This window comes from Coffea arabica, chromosome 3c (assembly GCF_036785885.1).
Source record: "Coffea arabica cultivar ET-39 chromosome 3c, Coffea Arabica ET-39 HiFi, whole genome shotgun sequence".
Classification (NCBI taxonomy): Eukaryota; Viridiplantae; Streptophyta; class Magnoliopsida; order Gentianales; family Rubiaceae; genus Coffea; species Coffea arabica.
In genome coordinates, this window is record NC_092314.1 from 7,979,810 (window position 1) to 7,993,814 (window position 14,005).

Sequence of the window (14,005 nt, forward strand, 5' to 3'; positions counted from 1 at the left end):
TTGTGGGGATAAGGGTATACCTTTTTTTTTTTTTTTTTTTTTTTTAACGATGGGGGTTTAGGTTGGTTTAGGGTTGATGCTGGATCGAGTAACTTGACTCGAGCTTGCAAGCTACTCGGTCAATAGTTTAGCTCGAGCTCGTTTTAATCGAGTTTGAGTTCGAGCTTGAGCTGCTTGATAGAAGCAGCGAGTCGAGCTCGAGTTTTAATATTTTGCACTCGAAAGCTTGACAAGCCTAATCGAGTTTTTTAAAATATATATTTTTATTTTTATTTTTGTGAAATATTAATAATATCCTTATTTAAAATTATATGTAAAATATTAATTTTTATTACATGCGCTTGATTAGACTTGATTGAGCTCGAAATAGGCTCGATTAAGTTTGATTTGAATTGATTAGATTTAATTAAACTCGAACTCGAGTTCGAGCTCAAGTAACGTAAATTAACGTCGAATTCGAACTCGAACTCGAATTCTAAAAGCTCGACGAGCTCGAACTCGATCTTGAGCTTAGTTATTTTACCTGCACTACTCGAGCTCGACTCGACTCGAACGCACCCCTAGGTTGGTTAATCATAAATACCAATATTTGTATAATTTGGATGAAGTCTATACTTTTTCATAGTATTTGTATATTTTGGAGCAAGTCTACGCTTTCACCGGAGAGAGACTCTCATGCATGCGATGCTATTTGGTGAAAAATTATACTCCCTCCATCCCACGTATTTAGTCCTATTTCAGAATTCACGCTTTTTTTTCAATAGTACAATATGCATTTGATGCTATTTGGCGAAAAATTGTACACCCTCCGTCCCACACATTTAGTCTTGTTTCGAGACTCACGTTTATTTTAATAGTACAACAATATCAAATGAATTTGGTGTTAGTTTCAGAAATACCCTACTTAAATTTTTATACATTAACACGTGTTGTATTGAAGAAAAATAATAGAGCGGTAGAAAGATATGTGAGACCCAAACTTTAAGAATATTATCACATTATTTTTTAGAAAAGCATCATGCATGACTCTTGTGTGCATTTAATGTGAGGCTTACGTTCCACCAAATGCAATCTCTGTACTAGATTAGTGCATTTTTAGGCCCGCCAAAAAATTAAAATAGTAAGTTATATTTAAGGGCATCAAGATGGTAATAGGGAAAAGTTTTTTTTTTAATCAATTTTAGTAAGTGATAATAATTCTGTAACAGATTATGAAGAAAAGTACGACTTTTTCAGTGAAACGAAGAGAGTAGTCAATTTTTTCACATAAGGGTGACAAATTTGGAGAGAAGTTTAAATTGTGTGCTCCAGAAGTTTAAATTTGGAGAGATGGAGTAAACAATTGGTAAAAGATTTAGCATTAATTACACATAACCCCTTATTGGTAAGGTATCTAGGCTTTAAATATTTAATTAATGGGACACGTATTAGCGCAAGTCAGTGGTATAGAAGACACACATATTAACCTATTCCAGTGACGTAAAAGAAAATGTAACACCAAAAATGTAGTAGCAGAAGATTCAAATGCATTTAAAAATATACTGCATGCCATGAAAGGTTTCTATTTGTGGGCACTTGTTATTAGAAATTTCTTAGTATTATTGATACCTATGTGAAATACCTTGCTTTTGTGAGCTAAATTATTAGGTCTCCCAAACGACATTGTAAAAATTATTATATAGCCTATTCTGTGACTTCCCATGAGAAAATAAGGCCAGAGAAAAGTTTAATTCGAATAGCTTTTAGGATGAACAATGTAATTTTATAGCCACATAATTATAGCTTAAATTTTTTAGATCTTTCAAAATCATATCCAGTTTGACAATGTATCCAAAAGTAACGTGATGGACATATAAACAGAATTATATCTATGTTTATTTGCAATTAAAGTATTTTTGTAATTATTTAGAATCATGTAAAGAGTAAACATGAGGTTGTAATTATAGAATACTCTATATCACACACCAAAAAAGTACAAACCATGAAGTTTCAACTTAGTTTTCATGAAAAATAAAATAAAATTTATTTCGCTCACATTTTAATTCCATCTTTTGCATCTATCACAATTTCCATGTTGTATTTTAGTTAATTGTTAATTCAAAACTTGTTTGAACTTTCATTATATTAGAGTTCTATCGTAATTACCATTCAATGGTGCAAAATGGGAGTCACAAATATTAATATTGAAGCCTTATTTTCCTTTTTTTTTTTTTGTTTTTGATGCATTTCGTTTGCATGAAAGTCGAATGAATAGCTAAACAAAATTCACTCACACTTTATTCGTAAATCTTTGGTATTTTAGACGATTTTAGGCACTTGTATAGTTTTATTACTACCTATAAATTGCAATTTCTCTATAACTTCTTTTATTATAATATGTTAAGCTATATAAATTTAATTCATTTTTTTACAGGCAAAGATGATTTTTTTTGTCCAAAAATTAGTAGTGGTTGCCTAATGTTTACATTAAACACTAACAACCACATCCTATTCTTATCAAAATCTTTTATTAGTTTTTTCAACTTTGCTCTATCACTTTCTAGTATTGCTTTGTTACCATTATCTTGCTAGATGCTCTATCTCCAATTATACATGCAATGATTGTATATTTATGCTTATGAAACGCTATATAATCTATCTTTTGCATGTAATGGAGTATACCACGTTACTACATTACATATTTATATTCGAAACATTCATATATTAGAGATAGAAAAATAAAAATAAGGGATCACTAAAAATAAAAAATTTCTTTGTAAAATCTAATATTGGGATATTCTACAAAATGTATTCAAGCTTTGTATCTTAGTTTCCAATGCTCAAAAGTTGATGTTAAATTAACATTTTGATGCCATTCTTTGTTGAGAGTATCTTAGAATAGGATATATAGGTCACTTGCATAAAATATGTTATCCTCTTTCAATTGTACATACGAGTATTTCTTTTACTAAAATAGAAAGAAAATAATTATGTGGTCCTGCAAATTTCTTAATATTTATGAGGTATATTAAGCTGATGTCCACTCTTGATTTGCTTTTTATAATAAAAAAATCATGTATATCTAATATCAAAAATTAAAATATGGTCTTTGAAACAACAGATCTTATTTTTCCAACTCTTTCAAATTGCTTATTTGATGAATGTGTAAAATATATGCATATATGATAAGTAGAGAAAACCAGTATAACAATGAAGTTATGATTCTTACTACGCTCATGAAATGAAGTGGATTAGACATCATTCAAGTGTAGAATTAACAAGATAAACTAGATTCACTTTGTGTGATTATGGAAGAGGTACTTATTTAACTTTCAATTTTAATGACATTTACTTTGTAGTTTATTCATTTTTGTATTTATCAGCTAATTTCACACTACATGTTGTTTATGCACTTGCTATCACCCTTGTCCAAAACCAAAGCTTTGTTTTTCGGAATCAATAGCAATATTTTTAAATTTATAAAAATTTCAAATATCCTACTTTGAATAATAGAAACTGTTAGAATAATGTTAATGGAGACTTAAAGATTTTACACAATAAGTTTGATTCAACCTAATTTTGTGCATTAAACAAAAACATTTAAGAAGCTTAAATTGGACTACAAAATGATGTAATAATTATATGATCAATGACGAACAAGGTATAGAAGTGATCTAATATTAGAATTTAATTTTGTAACAATGATCAAGAACTTAAACGTCACTTTTAATTGGTCTTGAAATATAAACAAACAAAACACTCGAAGAATGAATATCCTTTCTGTGAACTTGCATTTAAAAGAAACAAAATATCGACTTGTTCTTTATTTTTATTTATTCTTTTCTTACTTTTATTCGTAATATTTTTGTAAAATGTAACATTACTAAATATTTAGTTTATCACCTATTAGACACATAAAATTTGAAAGGCATTGATCATGCACTGTATTATAACAAATACAAATCATATAAAATAGGTACCTATACATATAGAATATTGATTGTTTAAACGCAAAAGATGTGGACATCTCTTTAAAGGTAAGAGTTGACAAAAAACCATAGCTTATAGACTTTCTATTTTTAATTCTATGCAAATATAAAATGACTATAGCTATTTTATATCGATTATTTGTCTAACATAGAGTAATGGTCTATCTTAATTTCAAATCATACCTTAACATGAGAAAATAAAAAGTATGAATTTAGGAAAATAATTTATTAATTTTTTATTATATTACAAATTCTTTATTATCATTATCATTATTATTATTATTATCACCACCATTATTATTATTATTGTTATAAATTAATAAACTTAATATGTCTAATTTTCATATTTTATTAACAATTAATGATCTATTTGTTCTTTTCTTAATGATATAAAATAATACTAGTAAAGAATCATAAAAATAAGTTTCAACACGAATTGTTATTCACTTTTCATTTCTAAATAGCTATTTCTATAAATTACAATAAAAATTTTACAACATATAGTTTCTAAAAGAATAATTAAAATTTGAAATAAATTCCTAAAATACAAACTATTATTTGAACATTTTGTTTCTTCTACTTGAGCTATTGATCCACAGACTAAAATGATTATCTTAAAAAGTCATATAAGAAGTTTGAATTTTGATGAAAAGAGATATTTATGTTTCATCTACATATGAATCTATCATCAAAAGATTTTATGAATCACATATTTACAAAGCACATGAGTTTTCAAGAAATGTGGCTTTAATAGTAAAAACAGACCACTACTTCTATATCAAACACTAAAAATGAAATTCTTAGAACGAAACATGTCTTAAAATCGATCAAACAGCTTGATAAGTTTAAATGAAACGAAATATAGTATCTAAATAGTTTTCTCATTATAGAGAGTTCATAAAAAGTTCAAGACAAATCAAGCCTTATCAAAACTAATTAAACCTAGCTGTTTGATTTGACCAATTGATACGCCTTTCCACTGCAACCTGCATGATCAAGTATCTAATAATTTGTGTTAGTAAACAAAGAAAATGATACCAAGGTATTAAGCTTTGTTTATGAGATTTCATATATTGAGAAAAAAATAATCAAGTAACTTACAGTATGATTGAGATTTTAACATTGCCAATGGATGGAGCTAGTTATTAGTTTTTGGAAGATAGACACGATGGATGTCTTTCTTTTTTATTTTCCTTCTACAAGTGGGGCATTTTCCTTGTTTCTCAATTGCAGTAGTAATGCAACCATTGCAGAAGATATGGCCACACTTGGTTGTTGTTTCTTCAACCATTGTCCCAAGGCAAATAGGGCAACGAAAAGTGATCTCTCTTGTTTTAGCCACCAAATTTGATGATTCTCCTACCTCAAAATTTTGGTTGTCCTGTAAATTAGATACTTTATTTATTAGTGATTAGTAAATTATGAAGAACACCATAAAAAAACAATTAATGAGATAGAATGACACATATATTGATGCATGTGTACACATTTGTGAATGCACTAGGTTTTTATTATGTTTTGTATCAACATAAGTGATTGACATATTTGGATATTGCATAATTGTAAATCATCCCTTGATTATACTAAATTCAAATTTGTGAGTAGAATGCCACTGAAAAAAGTATAGTATAAATATGGTTATCCTAGTAGTAAAGGTTTAAAAGAAACAAATTCTAAGTAATTTGTTTATACCATATTCTTCATAACCATTACTATTATGAGAATTAAGAACCGTAAGATGGAGAGAAAAATAATTACGTGAAAAGTTACTAAATTTTTTGTGATATAAGATTTGCATTGGTGCGTAATAATATACATTGCAAATACATTATTTCTATGTTCTTCAAATAATGTATTAATAACGTATAGTAAAAAAAACTTTAAACTATTGTATTAAAGACCAAAAGAGAAAAAAGAATACAACTTATTTATAAAAGTAATATAAAAACATTGAAATAAAACTAAAAAAAATCTCCATCTCATTAGACCAAGTTCATAAGAAAAAAATGTCGGCACTAAGAATAAAAAGAAGTATATTTTAGTGGAATTGACGATTCAATGTACTTATAAAGAGAAAAATGCATATAGATTTTATAATAACTTAAGAAATATATTCCATATGAGAATCATAAAATATTGGTAATCTCTTAGCGCAATCTTTGTCCTGGATAATAATAATTATTAGGTATCAATGTACATACAGTACAAGTTGTTGAGCAAGATAATTAATTATTTACATATATCAGTTTATACTCATCAACATTTATGACTAGGGATTTCTTGTTCATCTTATCATATTAGTCAAAAATACCCATATACACCATAAATAACCAAGATACATAATCTCACAAAAATACCTTCTTGGATTCTTGAATATCTTTCATCTTTAAATTAACATTGCTTCCATGAACTCTTGAGTTGCTCCAACCATTGAACCTTGCTAGAAATTTTATTTTCAAAAAAAGAGTAATTAATTGTTTCCTTAAAATATTGAATGAGACATACATGTATAAAACTTATTGTGTATATAACATATTTGATAAAATTTAAAAATGTAGCACTATACACTAAGTACTTTGGGTTAATTTAAACTACTTAAATTAGTGTATAGGTATGGTTGGCAATTATATAAGTATAGCAAAAGTTGACAAGTACATACAAGTAGTAGATAGGCCTCTTGGTATTCCTTCAAACTCCATTTCCCTATTAGGTTGATTAGTTGTTCTGACATTTCTTTCAAGGTTTTCCTAAAATAAAGTGTAATTAATAAAAGATAATTTCTATGTATATATGCTATATAAAAAAAAGTCCTTCTCAACATATGGAAAATTTTACCTCCGTCCCAAAACTATCATCAGAAAGAGAACTTAAATCTACTACTGAGAATACACTATCAGAACCAGTGTCCACAATGATGATTTCATGAGCTCCGGGAGGAGGATAATTGAGATCCCAATGGAAAGGCATCTAGATAATACAATGATGAAAGATAATAAGTATACAATAAAAATGACATGAAATATACAACTCAAACATGCGAACTAAATTAAAATGCAGTACTTCTTTATAATAAGCTACTAGAAACTTGGGTTTTTATCTCTTTTTTTTATGTAACTAATTTAAACATAAAAGAAATGTGAAGAACATAGTTGTAAGAAGGAGATAAAGAAAGATAACTTTGTATGAATAAAAAAAATGTATGAAACTATACTAGCAAACAACATTAGTGAAAAAAAAATTAAAAAGTGCTATACCAAAAATGGGTTTACTTGTGATTACAAAAAATAGTGATTTTTGATTAAAAAAACCCAATTTGAGTACAATTTCCTAATTCAAAAGCATATATTTAAGATTAAACTTATATTATTAAAAATTCTTGTTAAGAAAAATAAGTTTTTTGTTAGAATATTTAGAGACAAAAACATGGTGATGCGCATAGTAAGGGATTTCAAACTTGCCCTTCTTAAGAACAATGAAATGGAATAAGACCAAAAGTCCCCATCTTACTTTACTACTAAAAATATTAAAATGTACTAACTCTAATTTACGTAAACTCCATACACATAATTCATAAGACTATCAGTATGCATTAGGTGTCAATTCTTATTAAATAAAAAAACATAAGCAAACATAGACTATCCTGAGAAAAAATTCTATTTAAATTTCATATTAAGTGAATAATAAAACTCAATCATCTATTCATTTGTTTATGATGGAATTAGTTAATTATTTAGGATGTGTAGTTCAATCAAATTTTAAATAAATGTGTTAACATCTCATATTTGAGTGTATTGGTATTTTTATAAGTATAGACAACTAAAACTCTTATATATATGTGTGTGTGTGTGTGTGTGTTAACTATAATGGCACTCACATCAATGTATAGCTGTACATTAAATTCAACAAGTACATTTTTTTTTCTAAAGACAATAAATCTATATTTATGATGCATCTCAATGTGTTTTATTATGTACTACAATCAAATTCTATATGCTATTATACTTTTTAGTTAGAGAGCTACTAGTGCATATATACGAAAATTCATGGAATAATATATCATTCTAGTAAAAATAGAAAACATTGATTAATAAGAAGCAATAGAGTAACTTAACCTTTTTGCAGCTTTTTATCTCTTCTACCTGAAAAAAAGAATTAAAACTAGTTAAAGAAAATAATAAAAATATGTAGGATTATAAAATAAATACTCTGAAAGTCCTGTAAATGAGAAAAAGCACATCATATCTAATGGGTGTTAGAATCATATAAATTGTATGTAAATAAAACACAAATTTGACAGTAAAAAAATCTAACAATGAATTGCAAGCTTGAGAAAATAGAGACTTTTTTATATGATACAAATTGATTGAGCACAATATAGGGGCAAAATCTCTCAAAAGAATTTCAAGAAAATATATGTTACATACTTGAATTAGAATGCAGATCTAGAGCAGAGATAGCAGGAGCATATTCAAATATCAAGGGATTTTAAAGTGCAATATGTATAAGACAATAGAATTATTAATTAGCTCATAAAGCTGGTGCTGATATGTATGTCATTGTCAATAGTCAGACTTTGGCTTTTAGTAACACAATCAATGTACAGATAATAATAACAAAATTTTCCATTTTTGCATGAAAATATTATAGTACAATTAGGATTAATTATATTTTGCCCTCTTAAACTTAATATATATGCAAATTGTTCCCTAGAATGACTAGTCAAAGTCAAACATTATACATAAAGTTCTCATTTGAAAATTCAAAAAGATGATGGCAATGTCCAAATTTTTTAGTTACGCTTTTGTTTTGGTATATAGGAGGTCTTGAATTCCGAAATTCTTATTTACAATTCCTCCCGTCTTACCACTTAACCCAACCTTCGCCTTTAATAAATAATGACAATGTCCACATCAAAATTTTTGTATGGACACTATTACCCTTCCTTTACGTAGGATATCCAGCACTTGTTAAGAGGAAAAATATGGGTTGCGCAAGTTTAGATAACCCACCTACCCCCTACCTAGTCACCTAAAAGCTCACCCTGCCCCGCCACATCCCCCGCTGCCTCCATCCCAACCAACCTTGCCCCACGCCCCCTGTCTTGCTACTATTTTATTTTTTATGTGATTTTATTTTATATACGTATAAAACTAATAATAGATCTACTAATCATTCCTTTGAATTTTCTAGAAAAAATGTAACATGAGATAAAGTTTAAAATTTATTTTGATCTTGTGAATCCGTTTCTCTATATTCAATATTATATAAATTCTAAATCAATTATCATTATTTTTTTATAAACAACATGCCATAAAAAAAACTGATTTAATAAAATTACCATTTTACCACAAAAAATTAACAAAAATATTGTATTATATTATATTATCACAAGAAAATATCATATTATTCATTTCATATTACATATATATAATTATATTTTATTATGTATTTTATATTATATTATGTGTGTGTGTGTGTGTGTAAATTAAGGTGGGAGGTAGGATATGAGATGAGGTAAGGGTATATTTCCTCACCCCGTTTAAAGCGGCCGAGATTTGCTCCCCATCCTGCATTTCCCCCTGTCTCCATTGTGATCTCGAGGTAAATGGCACACTTAGCTTACATTATATAAACCAATTAATGCGTTAATTAATAACAACATAGTATAGGGAATCTGGTTATATTTTTAGACTATAAATGTTAAAAAGAATATCATAAAACTACTGTTGGATTCTTGCACCACTCCTCTTTAATGTCAGTAACCAATTTGCTTAAATCCATGAAGTAATTGGTTGGATCCTATAATACTGATCAATACTTTATACCACATTTGCAGCTTATCTTTTTTTTTTTTTTCCTGAAACGATAGAAGTTTTTATTTCTACTAATAGAGAAATTACACTGTATGAGCAAGGGTTCAAGTTTTTCTGCACAGAAGTGTACTAAGACACTGAGAATCAAAGAATTCCTCATCAAAATGTAAATGCATTGCTTGCTTACTCAGTTTATGACTGAGGCTATTAATCCTATCATTACCGGACTGAATATCAAATGAGCATATCCTAAACATTAAGCTAAGATCTTTTATGTATTGTACGTGTGCTGCTAGTCGCATGTTGCATGGGACTTGACAGTTGATAAGCTTGGAAACCTGATTGCTTGGTGTCTGAAGTTTGATATTGAGGCAGCCTCGTTCCTTTAGCTTGCCAAGTGCCAACTGTATAGCCACAAGATTGTCCAGTACAGGTGATCCAGTGCTTCTTTCTTTCATCATCCACACTGCACATATGTGATGCATGCTGTTTTTTGCCGTAATGCCAATTCCCATGTTCTGACCTTCAAAGTGCTGTCCCACATATACACAAATGATCAGTGTGTTTGCATCTTCGCCCACCATTTCCTCTTGTGCATTTGCTGTATATGTTTCTGAGATGCTCACTTGTTGTTCAGCCTATCAGGATTTCAGATATTCCTCCCACTCCATGTCTGCCTTTGTAATTACTTTCATTGGATGTCTCTCTTTGTCTTCGAACTCTACTACATTCCTGGCTTTCCAAATCTGCCAGAGAATGTCAACTGTCAATGTTATATGTTCCCTTCCTTCGTTCCTAGCTTTAACTTCCATTAGTATTCTCTACCATTTTCTTGAAGACCATCCCATTGTAATGGAGCATCTTCCATATCATCTTTGCTTTCTGCATTGAAAGAAAATGTGCTCCACTGTCTCACGGTTTTCACCACATTGCTTACAAATTACTTCTTCTTTCCCTGTTCTCCGAAAGATTGCCTCTCGTCCTGGTAACACTTGATGCAGGCACTTCTATAAAAACAACTTGTGCTTGTGCTTTACTCTAAGTTCCCATAGCTATTTCCAGATTTTGCTATTTCCCCCTGTCCAACTTGTTTCCCCCTTGTTGTTCATTTGTACAATAGACTACCTGGCAGGACATGTGAGTACTGCATAAGCAGACCTGACAGTGTAGGTTCCATTTTTGCTATGAGTCTAAAAGTAGCAATCTGGTCTCCCTGTCAAGCTTATAGGTGTTTTGAGTATGTGGCCGGCTTCCTGTGAACTAAAAAGCCTAAAAATGAGAGCTGATTTCTACCTAAAGTTGGATAACAGCTCATAAACTTTTGTGACCTTGCAACCAGGGGATTTTATGGATTCAATCTTACCTCCCTTACCTTCCAACATCCAAGCATCTTCCCAAATTCTGGTACTTTTCCCATTTTCAATTTGTTTCCTAGCTCCTCGCTGCACCTCCTCTCTTGCGCTCATCAAACTCTTCCATATCCATAATGCATTACCATTTAGTTCACAGCTCAAGAGTGTTGTCTTGGGATAGTACCTAGCTCTCAACACTTTGCTAAGCAAAAGATTGGGGCATGTGAGGAGCCTCCAAATCTGTTTGCCTAGCAAAGCTTTATTAAAACTTTGAAGATCTTTGAAGCCAAGTCCACCAGCTTTTTTTGCAGTTGTCATTTTCTTCCATGAAACCCAATGCATTTTCGTTTTACCTTTCCCTTCCCCCCACCAAAATCTTGCTATTAGAGAGTTGACATCTTTGCATAACCTCACGGGCAGCTTAAAACACGACATGGCATAAGTTAGCATTGCCATAGTTACTGCTTTCAGCAAAACCTCTTTCTCTGCTTGACTTAGCTGTGTATTTCTCCAGTTGAGAATTGTTTTTTGGCATTTATCTCTGATGAAGCCAAAGATTTGCTCATTGGTTTTTGTGATTATCATTGGCAACCCCAAGTACTTCCCTTGCTTCACCACCTTTACACCTTGTAAACTTCTGCAAATTTCTATTTGTGCTTGTCTCTCCACATTTCTACTAAAAAAAACTGAAGATTTTTCCATGTTGATAACCTATCCAGATCCTTTTGCATATGTTTTCAGAATTGTCATCACTTCTTGAGCTTGCTTCTTATCCGCTTTGCAAAAAACTAACGAGTCATCAACAAAGAAGGGGTGAGTTAGTGATGGTCCACTTTTACTAATCTGCATTCCAGTCAATCTTTTGCTCCTTTGTGCTTGAGACATTTGCAGCTTATCGAATAGGTAAAATACACTTACCCCCTTGTGGTTTAGCACTTGTACACATAGCTCCCCCTATGGTTTCAAAAACTGTTGGATATTTTAATAAAAAAGATCATTATTATTTTGAATTCATTCACATGCTTATTTTGAATTCAAATACAATGAGTTACAAATTTTGAAATGAAAATTTGTAATGAATTTTCAGTTACAAAATAACCATTAAAAATGTAACTTATGAGTTACAAATTTTGAAATGAATTTTCAGTTACAAGATCACCATTAAAAATGTAACTTATGAGATTTATGTCTTGTTTTTGTAACCTATGTGATGATTAGGTTTTAAGAATTGATTTATTAAATTTTGACTATTATACAATGACTTAGACCTTTTCAAATTTTGTAACTGAAAAATATGACACATTTATTCCATTTAATAGTGGTATTCTAATACTCCTAAAATTCTAACCTATAAATAGAGGCCACTATCAACCAAGTTTTAGTCATTTTTCTTGCTATCTCAAAAAACTATCTTCCTCTCACTTCTATTGGGCATTAGTTAGGTGTTGAGAAGAGCTTTAGTTTCTCTAAATTGTGTAGATTTAGTAGAAGCAACAGTATAGGTTGGGCTGTTGTATCCCAGAGGTGACGTGCCATCAATCTTCTACACCGGGCATAATCCCGAGAGGGGCGCGAATCGTCTTAAGAGAGCGACCTAGTCCACGCCTCACCTAGCCAAAATTACTTTACTTCTCTTTCTTTGACTTTTGTTTTGCAGGTTGATCGGGCATATCAAGTTCTAAAGGAACAACAATTTAAGACGATTCAGGTACCATGGAAGTTGCAAGCAATGTTGCAAACGCTACAACTATTGGATCTAGTGATCTCAACAAACCATTTCGCTTTAGTGGCCAACACTTCAAAAGGTGGGCCAAGAAAGTGATGTTCTATTTGAAGCTAATGAAGGTTGCCTGGGTCTTAGCCACAAAGAATCCAAAAACGATAGACACCAATTCAATGACTGATGAAGAAATGGAGAATCATGCCAAACATCTTCAGAAATGGGAAAATGATGAGGAAGATTGCAGAAATTATATCCTTAATTGTTTGTCTGATGAACTTTATGATTTTTATTCTTCATCTTATACTTCAGCAAAAAGAATTTGGAGAGCATTGCAACAAAAATATGATACTGAAGAAGCAGGCTCGAAAAAATATACTTGTAGCCGTTATTTCAAGTTTCAAATGGTGGAAAACAAGCCAGTACTAGAGCAAGTTCATGACTTGCAAATGATCGTCCATGAGATTGAATCTGAAGGAGTCAAAGTCGATCAACAAATGCAAGTTGCAGCCATCATTGACAAACTTCCAACATCATGGAAAGATTTTCAGAAAGGGCTACGTCATAAGCAACAAGAATTGACAATAGCAAATCTGATGGCAAGGTTGCGCATTGAAGAAGAAGCTAGAAAACAAGACAAAGGTGAAGAGTTCAATGGGAGTACTAAGGTAAACTTCTTAACTTCTAGTGAGAATGTCTCTAAGGGTCAACAAGACAAAAATAACGCCTATTTGAAGTCTAGAGGGAAGAATATGAAAAACAAGTTTTCAAAAAATTATTTTAACCATAAAAAGTCAAATCAAGGACCCCCTTCAAAACAAGTTTCAAATACTCCAAAATTTGGAAATAATATGAATAATAGAGTTTGTTTTGTTTGTGAAAAATTGGCTCATCGTGCAAAAAATTGTCGTTTTAGAAAATTTGGACCCAATTTTAAGCCACAAGCTAATGTGACTCAACTAATTGAATAGTCATTTGTGGCTATGGTTTCTGAAATCAATTTTGTTGGAAATACTGAAGGGTGGTGGGCTGATTCTGGTGCCTCTAGACATGTTTGCTATGATAGAACTTGGTTCAAAAGTTATTCTCCTATTGAAAAAGAAACAAAAGTTTTGCTAGGGGATTCACATACAACCAATGTTCTAGGCATGG

At 30.6% G+C, this 14,005-nt stretch overlaps 1 protein-coding gene across 1 annotated transcript; it reads right to left on the reverse strand.

Annotated features, from left to right (window-relative positions):
• Positions 1–10,592: 10,592 nt before the first annotated feature.
• LOC140037782 (uncharacterized mitochondrial protein AtMg00310-like) lies at positions 10,593–11,835 on the reverse strand. Its single transcript, XM_072082902.1, has 2 exons — positions 11,154–11,835; positions 10,593–10,663 (listed from the first exon to the last, which is right to left on the reverse strand). Exons 1-2 carry the CDS (start codon positions 11,833–11,835, stop codon positions 10,593–10,595), a joined length of 753 nt encoding a protein of 250 aa, XP_071939003.1.
• Positions 11,836–14,005: the final 2,170 nt, after the last annotated feature.